A 16,782-nucleotide genomic window follows, 5' to 3' on the forward strand; every position below is an offset into this window, starting at 1 on the left:
AAAAATGGAAGAAAAAATACGCTGCCATAATAGAAATAAATTTTGCACTATAAAATACCACAAAATGAAAAGAAGTCTTCATAAGCACAGTGATTGCATAGTTTAAACGTAGTATGATATTCATATACACCATATTAATCCAGTTGGAGTAGAGAGTTCTCATTAAATTTAGAATTGAGCAAATACTTCAGGATGATTCCTTTGATCGAAATCTTATTCGATACAGCCACACTGAAACTGCAATATCGAGAGATAATATCGAATTTTCACGCTAATTATAGAAACTTAAAATTCGAGCAAAATATGACAAAAATGTTTTTTTTTCTAACACGAGAAACACCACACAGAAACTAATGGATTACGATACACAATTATCTAGGTTGTTTTACATATTTACAAATATTTTTAGTACTTTCTTTTAATATTTTTTTAAAAAATTCTAACACTTACACCACATGCATAATCTGAAAATGTTTGGATACTGTAAGGAGGATTAAAATGTGTACTTTGAATACTAGTTGAGTATATTCCTTGAAGTACATTTAGTTCCCCCCCCCCTGATCTGAGCATTTTGAATTTGCTTCTAACATGAAAGTTGCTTACATCTTTCCGAAAATTATAACTTAATTTTTAATTTACTTCATTTTATGTGCGTTTAATCACTCTGCAAGAAATGACTAAAATGTAAATTTATTATAATTAAAATGCTCTTTGCTTTCTATATCAAACGGAACAAAAATATTGCATCATAATTTAAATTTTGACTTAGGGAAGGACGCTGAACCGTGGGAAAAACCTTTCATGGCCAATTCTGCTTCAGATCCATCAGTATTTAAAACTTCATACTTTATAGAAAGATGAGTTCAGGCAGGATGCGAATCGAAGAAGTTTCAAATAAGGAAAAATGTTTTCAAAATGTGAAATGGAAATTAAAAATTGTAGGATAGCTTCCTTGCGCGATTTTTTTTTTGCTACATTTTTAAGTCTTGAATTGTTTTTCTTCAGAATTTGAAACTTCATGGTTTACTCTAGGTTTATATGCACTTACTTTTCCCTTAATTTTAAATCTAAATTACTTTTGTAAGAAATAGAGAATTTTGACTTTCTCCCGTTTTATAGAGTTCTTTAAATGCCCATCGTCGTTTCGAGGAAATTTAATAATTAAATAATGCAAATGTAATTAAGTATGCGTAATGTTTAATAATTAAGTAAGGCCAACTCTTTTAAAACGAATATAAGTTTCTTGAAATCCAAAACAGGTTTTACAAGCAATTATTTCGCTAAATAGTATATTGAATTTATTTGTGATGAGAATATCTTTGGAGGCTTTGGAAGAAAACAATAAACTTTTGCAAGACAAAGAGAAATCTGACATTCTCCCGCTGTATAGTCAGTCTCCTCTAAAATGTCCTTTGACGTCTCGAGGAAATTCCTGTGATTTTTATAATTTATGTAAATTATTAAACAGGTTTTACAAACAATTATTACTTTAAATAGTATCCTTCCTCTAAATAGTATACTTCATTAGTTCAATAGTATCCTTCCTCTAAATAGTATACTTAATTAGTTAAATAGTATCCTTCCTCTAAAATGTCCTTCGACGCCTCGAGGAAATTTATATAATTATTATTATTTGTGTATATTAAATAATGCAAACTTTTATAAAATGAAGAATGGTCACTTGTAGTTAAAAACAGATTTCACAAACAATTATTTCTTTAAATAGTATATTGACTTTGTTTGTCCTTAGAATATCATTGAATGCTTTTGAAAAAGACAATAAATATGATAGGAAATCTCGTAAAATTACAGATTTAAGGATATACACTTATTTTCTGACAATAAATGTTGCACAAAATGGTATACTTCAATAGATTTTATGGTATTTCTTCTTAAAAGATTTTTTCGTGCCTTGCGAAACTATAACAAATGATAAAAATTTCAATGTATTAACTAGGAGTTTAAGGAAGTTTAAAAAGTTACTAAATTTCGTTTAAATCTAAAACAAATCTTGCATTGCTTAACGAACTTAGTCATAGTTTTTAACACGAAATATAAAGTTCTGAAAATAAAACTATTGAAATATTTAAGATTTTTATGAAACTTAAAAGAATACCGAAATATACCAGAGTATTGTATTGAAAATAAATGCAAAATCCAAGATATTTTGAGTTTTGTATGATTCATGAAGAGTATGCAAAGTTCTGTTACTTAAATTATTTTGAATGCTTAGATTGCAGACACTAAAAATAATTCCGCATTTTGCAAACATTTTTAAAGTGATATTTTAATAGATAAATTAAAAGTTTAACCAGATATCGTTTGAAATTTATGCTTGAATATACATTTCAATATTGCGCTTCTTAAAAGGGACTATACCAACAGTTGTTCCAGCTTTTTTCCATTAACATTTTATCTGTCATGAACCTTATTATTAGTAACTTAAATTGAATATAAAATTTAAGTATTTTCGGAAGTTTTATTCGTATATGGGATATTAATACATTTTTGTGGACTATGTGGTGCAATTTTTAGTAACTTTAACCCGGGTAACTATAAATGCTATGAAAGCATTTAAAGAGAGATAATGATAAAACTATATAACAAACACAAACACATTGATATTTATGTTACACAGCAAATAAGTTAAACAATTTACTGTATAAGCTGAACTTGAACCCTGGTACCCGATTTCAAGGTCTCAAGTCCTAACACTGGGAAAAAGTTTTGTACTATAAAACACTTTCTTCGATGTTATCTGTTACATAGCGCTAATAAATCTAACAAAGAGCAAAAGCACAAACACGATAAAAATGAAAATTAAATTTGCTTCCTTGCACAAACGCATATACTAAATTAAAAAATTAATGTACGGGCATATTCAAATATTTTAGTGCTTTTACTGACCCTAAATTTTTATATAATCCAAAAAATCAAAATAAGTTAAAATTCAAAGCATTTGCAATTGTGACTTTTTCTTTCATTTTTTATTTTTCACTTAAAATATTAGGTAAAATTTTCATTGTTGAAAGCTATTTTAAATTCTCACTTAAACGGTTTTTTAACCTTATTTAATGTAAAAAAAAGTTTCGACAAAGGTCATTAAAAATAAACATTTCCTTAAGCTTAACATTCTTATAACATATAATTCTGATTATACCTTTGAATTACATATTTTGAAATGCCAAAATTATTTTCGGTAACGTGTTATTTATAAAATATCGTATTTAGAAATTTAAATGCGCATTTTTTAAATACGCTTTTTGAATAGTTTCTGACTCAAAACTTTGGAGGAATTAAAAGCTATTATTTATAGCATTTAGTATATGAATGGGAAAGATGATTCTAAAAATTTTAAATACAGAGCATTTCTATCGTTAATTAAAAAAAATAATTAGTTAAAATATTCCGTGAATAAAGTAGGGCTTAAAATTAAATTATTTTCTAATACTTCAATTCAAAACATGATTAATCGTTCTTTTTTATTCTTTTTTTAAAAAAAGAAAAGAAAAAAAAACATCCCTAAAGCAATCACATTAATTTTAAAAAATTATATTTTAGTGGAAAAATGAAATAAAATAATTTTTTTAAAAGTATTTATGCACTATGACCAGTGCTGTTCTTAGTTTAATAATAACAAACTTTAACATTTAATGAAATAATAGCAATATTATTTCTAAATAATAATGACTAAAAAAATAAAATTTACAAATTTATGTACAGATCTTCGATTTCAGGGAAATACAATACTATTCAAGAAACTTCTTTTGTACCCAACTTTAATATTTTCGCTCAAAATAAATAAAATTTTTTATGCATTTATGAAATAATGATATATGTTTTTTTAGGGATAAGAGTTTAAAACTTTAGTGAAAACAATTTAAAATATCGTTTAAAAATTAAGCTTATAACTTGTAATTAATTATATTGATATTATAATTATATTGATAATTATATTGATATTGCATTCATATTATATTGATATTATACAAATATTAATTATATCAATATTTCATAACAATATTAACCTTCTGAATTAACCCGTTTCTCTTATATTGTAAAGTTATTTAAGCTACTGCTATTTTAATGCTTTCAGAGTAATTTAAACCGATTGTCTGTTAGGTGATAACTGTATAACGATATTACATATTTATTTTAGGAAAACAGTTATATTTCATAGTATACTGTGAATAATTAATCAAATTAGATTCATAAACGAATATGCATCTTAAAGATAGAAACATAAGTAAAAAAGTTTAAATAAAACGTATTTGATTCTAAGTGGTCATTAGCAAAAAAATATTTTTATAATATTCCAACAAAAAGTAAATAAATTTAAATTAACAATTTCCTATATATTTTTTTAAATGTATTTCAATAAAGCAAAATATAAGTAAAGTTCAACGTTAAATGATTGCTTTATGTTTTAAATTATTGAAATTAACTCAACTGTTAGAAGGGGAACTTTAAGTTTTAAATAACGCAATCGTAAAATGATAATATGAAAATTAATACTTTTGATTGTATGCATAAACATATAAAGTTTTGTATACAACGTCTTTAAAATAACATACAATATATATTTTTATTATATGCGAAAAAATTTTATCACTGAAGTTTTCACTGACAAAAATATTAAAATAAATAATTAGAGAAACATTTTATCAGGTTCTTTCTTACAGGAAAGAAACCCGAAGTATTACTCGCTAATTGGGCTGAATGTTTTGTTGATAGTTTTTTTAAGGATTTGAAATTATTTGTAAATTTTACTTTGCAATTTTTAAAGTAGCTATTAGTTATCAAAAATTATATTTTTTTCCTTTAATGCAGTACAATTTATTTCGTAAGGAAAGGGCTTTATTGGTTAGTGAAGGTTGTTTTAATTTTTACAATATTTTTTTCTCATTTTAAATATTCCAGTTGGGCATATAGTTCGAAAGGCTAAAGATAAATTAATAATAATATCTATTGTTTTGAGTAAAGAATTCAAAATTTCTTGTCAAAGTTTGCATTTAAAGTTTGCATTTATCAGGCATTTTTAAACAATAAAAATGTATTAGCTAACTTAGGACACTAATGAGAAATCATTTGAAATTAATATTTCATTAGATATCTCAATTTTTTCAAGTTTGTTTTTTATCGCGCACTTGGTGAAGTGTTTGGGTTCAAACTTACAATTTTTCTCTCTGCAACACACAAAGTTTTCAACAAATTATTTTGTAGGAAAAAAAACTGTATAAAAAATTTCAGCTTGATTTGCGAGTGACACTTCGGGTTCCTTAATTGTTCATTCTAATAGAGAATTTATAACTTTGACAATCATATACTTTGCTTGATGCAATGACTACTTCATTTGTTTACAATCAATATAAAACATTATACATACTTAAGCTAATAATCGCAAAAAAGCATTTTTGTTCACAAAATCCACATAACATGCTTCAGGGTGTTATACTTTAAAACGGACAAGGATGTGGTTGTTATAAATCGCTGCACAATACGACGTGTTATATATTCTAGATTTCACATAATAAGTTTATCAACTAGTTCACAGGAAAGAAAGACCCCAGAATCATTAGTATGACATCATCTTGAGCTTATAATTTTAGGGAAGAAATATTCTTTTTTATAACATTGTCAAAATAATCTTCAAAGTTCAGCGTCTTCAAAAACTACATTTATTTTAACAATTGCGAAACTGGGGTCTTTCTTTTTGAACACTGAGGAAGGAATTGGGCTGGTTATTATACAATTCTTTGTTTTTCTATCAAAATGTTGAGGACTAATCCAATGGGCACTGAGAACCAAATTCCGTACCAATCCGGTACTGGATGAAATTTCTACCAACTGTATATCAGAATTTGGCTCTGTACAATTTGGTTGCTTATATATACTATCTACACGTATGAAAGACTCCAGAAATTAGCGAGTACATTTTCAAATAAACTTAGAATCTTTGAAATATAAATAATAAATTAACTAAAATAGCTGTCACAGAGATTGAAAAAAAAAATTGGAACCAAAATTGTTTCATATGAAATACTCATATTCTCTCCCGCATAATATAGAAACTATCAACTAATGTTTATTGCTTTTTATTTATGTTAAAAAAATCATTAAAAGAAAAACCCTTCTTAAGCAAAGTTTTGCAGTGATCTCTACTTAATTCTTTCAGTTGGTAGAATTCTAGATCCAATACCGGATTGGTAAGAAGTAGGATCATTTTTAATGCAAAACTTTGCTTCAATTCAGTTTCAATCTTCAGTTGAAGATTCTTTCGGTTAAAAGTCTCTAAAATTCTTCTGACTCAAAATAAGTAATTTTGAGTAGTAGATTATTTAGACAGTTATCAAAATGCCGACATTAAAGTAAATCTACCAAGTTTCTAAATAAATAACAATTCTCACAATTAGGGTCATTATTGTCCTGTATCTTTTCCAAACATAAACAGTACTAATAAAATTAATATTAATTATAGCATTTGGCATTTTAATCGAACATTAAGAATTAATGACATCGATCTAAATTATAATATATTAATTACTTGAATTTCCTCTTTAATTTGAATTTTACTCACTCAAAAGTGTTTCGCTTTTTTATCAACTGTATTAGAAAAATTCCTAACTTTTACTATTGAATGATGACCTTAATAAACAATATTGTTTATTTTGTGGTGTCTGAACAATTATGTTTTAAAAATAAACTGCGGTTAAACTCTATTGTTCTATTTGTTATATTTTTGTTCTAATTAAACTAATTTAATCGTATTTTAAATATAAATATGTACTGATACTGAAAAATAAAATTTTTTAACAAGTAAAGATACGTGTAAAAAATTTGAGGACTGAGTGTAAAAATGTTGAACAACTGCGAGTGGACATTTAAAGAGAGTTGCCAGAATATGCTATAAAACATTACCTTCTCCATACACACGCGATGCATATTTTTCGAAAAAATCTATCTGGAAATTATTTATTAAGCGAAACTTGTAAATCCCTTTGAAAAAATTAAATTTTTAATTTAGTTGTCACAGCTGATAAAGCATTTTCAAATCATAGTTTGATTGCGTTCACTTGGCTTGTGAAGCTTTCTTTTTAATAAAGATTTCTTGATCTCGCAGAACTTTCCACTAATAATTTAATAGTGAAATATTGCAATTGATAAATTTTAAATTTAATCCTTTAAAGACTAAAATGATATATTCGCCATTGAAATGAAATATTTTTCAAATAAAAAAAAAATGGTTTGTAAAGTAAAAAAAGGCTATTATTGTTTTTAAGTTCAATTTTATCTGCTGTTAAGCAAATAAAAATCTGGTTTTGCTGAAATTTCAATATGGAGTGTTTTTTCATAGCAAGGTTATTGCTTGAATCAGATTTAAAACTCAACGCTGAATTCGATTTTATAAGAGAAAAAAACGTGTTGCTTGTTATTAAGATTGCTAGCATAAATTGTTATGAAATGACGTAAGACTTGCATTTTCATTTTTTCACAAAAAATAGATGCTTCCAAGCATCTGTAACTACCATTCATCTTTTATTTCGTGTTTCAATTACTCTTAAGATGTGCAACGAATAAAGTAAGCTCATTTTTAATATGATGCGTTTTGGTTATTCGTTCTGTGGCATTTACTTAATATTCATCAAGTTGATTAGATCTTGTTGAATATTATTTTCTTGATGGATCGATATTTGTTATTGACATAAAAGTGTAAGTTTTAGTTTTTGGATCATCCCTGAAGTATTATACCTTTTAGAAAGGATTCATTGCACATAATTAAAAATAATAATCTGCAATTGTTCCATTTTCTATTTCTAAAATAAAATAACGTTTTGGATATGTTTGTTTTGTATCCTGTTTTTTAACTAACGAGCTCAAAGCTCTATATTGGCGCTTGAGTAGAGATGTGAGTGTTATAAACTGAACAAAATCCGATTTGAGTTATGAACTATCCTACAATTCGTAAGGTATTAGAGGTTTCTATGTATTTTTAACTTCTAATTCTAGAAAAACTTAGTAAGTAATGTAATACTGTCAAACCTCGGTTTTATGAACTTGATTCGGTTTATCGAAAAATGAACATTTTAATCAAATATTTTTAAACAACGTAGTCACTTTATTAGCTGTACTGACATTTTGAAAGTTGCTCAACGTGCATTTTTTTATAAAAACATTTAATCCAAACAATGCCAAAACCTTTGATTTTTCATTCAATTTTACGTTTTGCAAAATTTTCTCTGCTTTGTCTGATATAGCCTTTGTTTGATCCTTAGGCTTTTTTAATATTCCTGATTCTTTCCAATCACAATATCATTTTCAACAAGTGCTATTTTTTAATGCGCATAAGATTCTTTTATAATCATTAAATTAGTAATTTCTTTCCTATTTTATGTACAAATATTCTTGTCTATATAAACGTCTTTCATGTCTACTACTTTCGAAATTAATCATTCCACCGATTTCTTTAAAACATGGTAATTTTTTATTAAGGTTTCAAGAAATGCGTTATTCAATTCTTCAAGAAGAGTTTTGAAGTATTGAAATTTTTTTTTAAAAAAAAGCTAATTCTCTAGAAATCCGGGGAAAAATTTTTGGTGATTTTTGATGAAAATTATTTCATGAAACTGAGGATCCCCGACAGAACGCTTCGTTTTCTAATCAGTTAAAATCAATTTTTAGTCATAGCAGATGTGTAGGGAATTCAAATTTTTTTTCTCTTGATATTGAAAAATTCGTATTATCTAAGTTCGTGAAATCGAGGTTTGACTGTATTTTTAATAAACTCATATTTAGTAAATTTTGCTGTGTCAAATCTCTTTTCCTTAACTTTGATAACTTTCTTTTACTTTCTTGAGTATATAACCACAAGAACAAAGTATAATTAAATTATGTCTATCAAAGGGCTAATATCATTTGATAATACAGGAGGGTCTAAAAACTCTATTTCTTGTATATATAGATATCCTATACTTGTTTGCACATGATTTATATTTAAGAACTCAAAGCATTTTGATTCAAGATTTATTGTTAGTTTAAAAAATTTGCAATAAAATATTTCCAAGCAGCTTTTCTTAGCATTATAAATATGAATTGTTTCAAATTTTGGTACTGAGTTAAGATGTCTTTAATTCTTAATGTTCCGTGAAAAATCCCCGTTAAATCGCTTACGCCACGATTTATATCTGTTTTAATTTCCGTAAATTTATTTGGAGGAACATTAGAGAAATGCCGATGAACATTTTGACGAGTATACAAAACCCACTCAGTCGCTCTACTGTTTTCTAAAATTCTCAAATCTACGCGTTCCATAATTAGAACTTCACTACAGAAAACAGATACTATACACATTAATATTTGGATTGCGTCACGACAATGACGAAATTGGCACTCAATTTGATATCTCTACAACGATCACCATTTTTTTTCTAGAACAATGTAATTTTCAGTCTTGTGGCACAGTTTTTATGTCGTGAACGGACACTTTTGTATGCAGTTTTAAATAACGAGACATATAAAGACAGAAAAACAAAAAAAAATTGCCTGTCTTTGAGAAATTAGATCAAATTGTCTGGATCTTAAATCACTGTGTGTTACGGAAGTGACACCCAAGTTTTAAAAGAAAATAACTCTAAGGTTGAACGCTCGCTGAAGGAGCGAGCAGGAAGCAAGAGACATACAGGAGGCAAATTCCTATACGTTTGTATTTGCATGCGCAGAGGTGGTGTGCGCATGCAGACCCAAATGTATGGAAAGTCGATTTGAATGCTCTTCTTGCTTCTGGCTCGTTTCTTCTATGGCCTATAACGATGAGATGAAAAATATTAGACTCAAGTAAGTATAAAATGTGTCACTAAAGTCTGACACATCATATTCATAATATTAGTATTAAATGTAACCGATAGATGGCAATGTACGCTATAGTTGCATTGAGAAATGTTAGGAAATATGCATTGAATATCCAGTATAATTTTTTAAAAATTTAGACAATACTATATGACTTTAGAAAGCTGATTTATGAAACAAACACGTACTCATTCAATATTTCTGAGCAAGAGTCTTGACTTTAAATGTTGATATTTGTTTTCCTCATATCATTGCTTAAAATGAGAAAAGTTTCCTACTTTAATTTAATGATTAGTGACTTTTTTCCAGCTTGAGGAGAACAACGTTATCATTTAAGAATCGGTAATGCTACAACGTATATTGCCAGCGTTTGATTAAGTGGTACTGCTTTCAAATAGGTGAAGGTGTGAAGGATAATTATCCTTTGAAACTCTGACGGTGATGCACCGGAGTTCTTTTAAGACTGATGAAAATGCAATAGAAACCTTATTAAAAGAGATACTAGTGTCGAGGTATGAAGGATTTTAAAGGTTAATTATCATCTTCATTATTAATTTAACTAATACATCTTTCATCTTTTAGTGATATTTTATTTTAAAACCGTAGTGTCCTTTTGAGATACACTATATTTATAAATAGAAATTTATAAAGCAGTTATGTACATAAAAGCAATGTGTTCCATACATTTTTTTGTTATTGTTTGGAAGCATGATTGTAAATTTGGCTTTAAAAATGGAACACCATATTTGAAGGGGATTAGTTCAAAACTGCGCACTATAGGTTCCGTTCACAAACTTTAAACTGTTTTATGAATGATTATCAACCTATCCTAATGACTTTCTGAGAACCAATTGTTATATCCATTACAAATACCCTTTCTGAGCAATTCTGAAGTACAATCTTCGTATTATAGTCTTTTCAGATCCTTCTGTTAAATAGGTTTATAATTGTCAAGCATTCAGTTTTGTCTCTTTTCCTTTTATATAGGAATGTTAGTTACTTGATTTTTCTCGTGAAAAACCCACTGTATATTACTGTAAAATTTACGTATGAAAATACTGGGTAATGGATTCTTTCGTTATAAATTACCTTTTATTATTACTTTCGAAAATAATCATGAAATAAACTTGTTTCGTAAAAGTATTTATCGGGTTTGTAAAATTTCGATGAAATCATAGAATACTGATACATAAGTATATACATGCAAGCGATTATGAATGTATTTGTAATTGATGAGTAACAGATGATTAATAAAGGGTTTGGAGAGAATGGGTTTTTCACGTGAATTCAAGGTTTAGTGACTATGAATTCCATTTTGTTTGATTTGTTTTCTTTTTATTCTTCTTTATCCTCTCTGAAAAGGTAGGTGGTCCAGTAGACCAGATTGAAGAGTGCAAACATGAGAGGAAAGAAAATTCGCGAAATGACATCAATGCGCTTTGAACGTGATGGAAACCTGTTCATCCACCGGCGGCATAGATTCACCTTGGGGCTTTTCATGTGTACTTCGCACTGGCGCATCTTCTCGGCGTGCAGATCACCGTGATGGTGCACCAAGGGCTTCTGAAAAAAAGAACTCTTTAGTAGTAATTACAACAGTACGTCTCTTTTTAGTGAAACTGATAGTGGAAAGACTAACAGATTACTCTGTTTACTTCCGCTATCAGTTCTCGGTTTACAAAGTTTGGTTTGCTGGTATTAACAGCAAGGTTGCTAGTATTTAAGAATTCCCATGTATAATATCGACTGTGATTTGACATGGGCATTTAATATTAATATTGGTGCAGGTTTGTTTAGGCTTTTAAATGGACTGGATTTCCTCCGAGTCTATTTGATTAATTTTAGTTTGATTAGCTCCCCTGATTGTGCTTTATATAATTCCGTACCAATCATAACTGCGTCTTGTTTGGACATGTGTACTTCTCTAAATGACTTTGACTGCATCGTTAAAGATATTGAAAAGGTCGTTTCTTAGTGACCTATTGGCCAATGACCAGGAGTGTACTAAATAATCTTAAAGATGAACTTAAAAACTGAGTGAGACATTTTTATACAGCAAAATTCATGTCTTAACGCCAATTTTCTGTGATAAACAAAATAATTATTTATAAATAAACACGCAAAAATGGGCCGTTGGTGCTATTTTAAGACGTACCATGCAAGTTTCTTCTACTTTAATCCCTTGCGAGCAGTGTTTTTTTTTCGGTAACGAGCCTAAAATCGATCTTGCATGCACTCAAAAGCGTTGATTAAATATAACTTTCGAATTGGCTTTTGATCAGGCAGGTCGTGGAATATTTAGCTCCCGTGGCCTGTTTCAGTAATGCAGAATTTACGATTTTACTTGATATGTCACTTGGATAACTATATTCTTTTCATTTTAAACCTAGAGGTCTGGAATGAAATGAATTTTTGAATTGTTTATGATCCTGTTTTCATTATCTGCTTCAATCTTCCATTAATCTTTTGATTTCAGTCCTAATCAAAACCAACTTTAATCGAGAGAATTCAAAAATAGGAGAAGCCATATCTCTTGATTTATCTAATATTTTTCGATCAGCATCGTATCAAAGATTCTGAGGACCGATGATTCCCAGGAAGCTGGTTGATCGGTTACTTTTTTTTCTCTATGGTTAAATGTTGGATGGATTATTTAATTATTTTCCATCTGAATACGCGTAAGTTTAAAAAAAAGTAGAGATCGCACCAACTCCGAGGATAGTTGCGTGCTCACTCCAGATGGTGTAATTCTAAGTTCTAAAAATTCTTTAACTCATTAGTAATTATAAATTCAAATTATTTTACCTTTATGTGTATACGTTATTATTCTCGATTTCCTTAAAATCTTGTAAATCTCAGACCCACAGCGGAGAGTACCTAAGGAAACATTCGACGAGTAGAAAAAATTACGTTCTGGGGCAAAATCAAATCCTGGAGTGACTGGTAAACTGCACGCAAAAAGTGAGCTAAACTTAAATTGGTTACAGTTAGAAAAAATATAATCGATATCTTAAAGATAAGTAAAAATAATTAAGAACGCCACCTTGGGTAAAATGCAAAACCTAAATAAACTCAGTTAATAAAATACAAAGGGTTAGAATTAAAAACAAAATAAACTCAATTAAGATGAATATGGAGTGGGCAGTTTACATGTGATGTAGCAACATAGGCTCTTGTCTTGTGTAGCTAAAATTAACTAAAATAATCAATCACGTCATTGATCAGAGAGCTTTGATCATAAATAATCAACTCTCTCCTACTCGATCACTCATTAAACATTCAAACTAACAATGTTTGTAGTCAGGATTGTGAAAGGAATTCCGTGAAGGAAGATATTATTTGATGAACACAGTAATAATGCTCAATAAAAATGGGAAGCTTCCATTCACCAATAACCTTAAATTTAGAGGCTAGCATAAGCATGGAGGTAATTTGCTTGAATAAGGGGTAACTTAAAGCTTCCTGCATCAGTCAATTAAATGTTGAAATCTAGTTAGTATTAATGGAAAGTACTTTTCTCTTATATTCATCATTATCAACATTATTTGTTTCATACTTTTGCGCAAAAGCAATACAACTGCTGACCATGTTTTTAAGAAAAATGTGTTTTCTTGAATAAAGTTTTCAAAATGATTATTCTTTTTTTTCCAGTCTTCTTTAACTTAATACTGCAATTTAAAGAGAAAAAAAAAACGAAAATTGCAGTTAACAACCTTTGTAAAGCAGATTCTTATTACATTTTGTTCCCCTTTCAACGTTTCTTCAAAACAATTTGTATGTAGTTCAAATCTCGACTACCTTAACAAAGCGCGGCAATATCTCTTTGGTGGGAGTAAAAAATAATTTTCTTAATGGAACAAATTTCTAGTACCTTCAAATTACTTAATCAACAGACAATTAAGATATTAGTTTTAAAACTTGTTTTAAGCAGTTTTATTTTAGAGAAGGAGAGAGAGAGAAACAAACAAATTTCACTCATGAATCAGAAATTATACTGAACAACAGAAAAAATGTTCATTTGAAAATATGCACTTCTTGTATAACATTACTTCTTGTATAACACTTCTTGTATAACACAAGCTAGGCTGAAAATAATGAATCTTTAATCATTGTATGTTTACCACGCTCCCTTTTCTAAATAATCCACATTACAACTAGCGATTTAACGTATTTTAACAGCAGACATGAAGGGAAATCAAAAGTGTTCTCATTAACATCGGGACTAATTTCGATTTGGCAAAAATGTTGGCAATACCGGTGACATTTTTGGCGATAGAAGCGTTATCTACCTTCCCGAAGTATCGAAGCTCCAATTATATGGGCAGCGAGGTATCTGAGAAACTTGAAGACTTGTCTTAGCAACGCTTCGCCAACAAAAACGGAACATGAAGAACCCTTTTGGTTTTGATATATGAATCAAACGCCTTTTGTTTATACAAAATCGCACAGTTTCTTCTAAGGTAAACAAACAGCGTCTCACAGGAAAAATGAAACTGGAGCAAATCATATGCAAAATGACACCCGAGAAATAAACTCTATGAAAAAATAGAAGAAAAAAAAGCTAATTTTGAAACCAACTTAGTAGCTCTCATATCTAGCAACTTATATATGATATTTTAATGATATTTTTATCGTACTTTGCATAAAATTAAATGACGTATCTTCTTAATGTTAAAGAGTCAATTCAGCTTCTAACTCAACGAGGTGTTGCATTGAAATTATGCAAGAAGAAATAGATTTAAGATTTATAATGCTTAACCAGATAAGGTAATGCTCAAATAGTTGTCAAATAAATTGACTTCCTGGTATCTATCACAACTGATGTGAGTACTAGCATTGTGGGTGGTCGATTTGGCAGACTTTATAAACTTATCCGCATTTTAATTATTCTCAGAAATGCTCTTTTGGGATTAGACAAGGGATCTGAGAAAACCAGTCCAGTGTTTTAACATCCATTTAGTCAAAGAATGACTGCTCATATTTCGAAGTGTGAATGGAGCAATAATCCTGCTAGGAAAAAAAATGACCCTTCAATAAAATATTGCCATGGAATTGTGGGAACAACATTGTTTAGAATGCCCACATACATTTCAAGAATTGCTATGTTCTTCTAAGTATCCTTCTTAAGTATCATCTCATAAAATGTTTTTTTATCCTGCCAAAATTAAAGGTCTATACAATGCAAAAGCTATCATATTCTTTGAAAACTCAATTTTCTTTGAAAAATGCTTCACCTCCTTTTTGTTTTTGCACAAGACTTCAGTATAGAGTGTTCAGTATATCAAACAAAACAATAAATATCAGCTTAAGAAACGCTAATGTTCCATTGAATAATTTGTTTTTCAAATAAAAAAATTGTTTTCAGGATGTTTCTCGGAAGGAGAATGCATGCTGATACTTAGAAGTAGGAAACATTCAGAATATTTCAAATCACAGAAAGTACCCCAAACCCTGAACTTATCCGCATTTTAACTCTTCTCAGAAATGCTCTTTTGGGATTAGACAAGGGATCTGAGAAAACCAGTCCAGTGTTTTAACATCCATTTAGTTACAGAATGACTGCTCATATTTCGAAGTGTGAATGGAGAAATAATCCTGCTAGGAAAAAAATGACCCTTCAATAAAATATTGCCATGGAATTGTGGGAACAACATTGTTTAGAATGCCCACATACATTTCAAGGTAGTAAACATGACTCTTTGGCATTTTCTGTTGGTGCCGGGATACTTTTGTCAAAATAATGTACAAGGGATATGATTGTAACTTGATTTGTACGGGCAGAGTAAAAATATTTACTTTCATGTAATGAAGGATATTTGAAGGAAGAGGGTAAAATAATAAAACGGCGTTTTTTTGTACTTTCAGTCAAATTAGATCGAAAAAGCACCGTGCTTCGAACAAATTCTCGAAAATCTGGAAATTATTTTATTTCGCTTTCCCAAATAAGTATAATATGAGCTTGCGATGGTTTCTGAAGTAGGCTCAGTTTTAGAGAACCAAAAAAAACTAAGTTTTCCTTTCAATTTTTGCCTCATAATATATAAAAAATGCATCATGTAGAGTAGCAAATTCCACATCGAATGATATAGAATAAATTTGGTTTAGAGGTAAGGTGTCTTAGCAATTTATCTCACTTCAGCACATAATATTCTTATTTGGGATGCTCAAAGTGGAATAAAATCATATTTCCTGCTTTTTGGGAATTAGTTCAAACCAAATGTCTAATTTGACTGGGCTAGTAGAGATATAAAAATCAAAATGAAATTACCATAGCGAATGTTGTCGCTCCATCCTCCAGATGGTCGGCTTCCAGAGCTGCGTGTTCTAATTCCCACTGCTTTTTCTGTTGTTCTTTGGCACTCTTTTTATGAGCATCACTGCGCGAGGCATAATTGACAAGCGCAAACTCTAATAGAGCGCCAAATACAAAAGTGAGGCATACTCCAGTCCACACATCAATGGCTTTGGTGTAGGAGACGGGTGGTAGAGATGCATTAATACCTGACGTTTGAGTCGCCATGGTCAGCAATGTGGTCACTCCAAGAGAGACACGTGCGGGAACAGCATTCTGGTCCAGCCAGAAGGACACCCAGGAAACGATGACTAACATACAACATGGTATGTAAATTTGAATTAGATAGTAGCTGAACTCCCGTTTGAAGAGCAAGTCCACTTTCAAACAACTGTATTCTCCTGTTGAAATAAAATAATCATTAATAAGATTATCTTAATTCCTTACCATTTTCTACATGTTATGTTAATTAATTTAATACTTTTTATTTCAAAATAATATATAATTTAAATGTGTATTAAATCGAAATACCATGTATTGGAATATAGGTAACAGAGGGTTCAACATTGTTTTCGTTGCTTTTAGGACATGAAATTTTCCAGTGGAACAGGATATGCACTTTTAAATACTGGTTTAGGTGGTAAATT

General features: G+C 29.4%; 1 protein-coding gene across 4 annotated transcripts in view; it reads right to left on the reverse strand.

The window, feature by feature from the left end:
- Window positions 1–551: 551 nt before the first annotated feature.
- LOC107449143 (glutamate-gated chloride channel-like) overlaps window positions 552–16,782 on the reverse strand; it is a 337,741-nt gene continuing 321,510 nt past the window's right edge. For 2 of the 4 annotated variants that reach the window (XM_016064935.3, XM_071188004.1), the window contains exons 9-10: window positions 16,112–16,536; window positions 552–11,406 (exon numbers count right to left, since the gene is read on the reverse strand). In XM_016064935.3, coding sequence (XP_015920421.1) covers window positions 11,179–11,406; window positions 16,112–16,536 — 653 coding nt within the window. In that variant the 3' untranslated portion in view covers window positions 552–11,178. The remainder of the gene's footprint in view (window positions 11,407–16,111; window positions 16,537–16,782) is intronic. The other 2 variants (XM_071188006.1, XM_071188007.1) reach the window with 1 other exon arrangement.

Source organism: Parasteatoda tepidariorum, chromosome X2, assembly GCF_043381705.1.
Source record: "Parasteatoda tepidariorum isolate YZ-2023 chromosome X2, CAS_Ptep_4.0, whole genome shotgun sequence".
Classification (NCBI taxonomy): domain Eukaryota; kingdom Metazoa; phylum Arthropoda; class Arachnida; order Araneae; family Theridiidae; genus Parasteatoda; species Parasteatoda tepidariorum.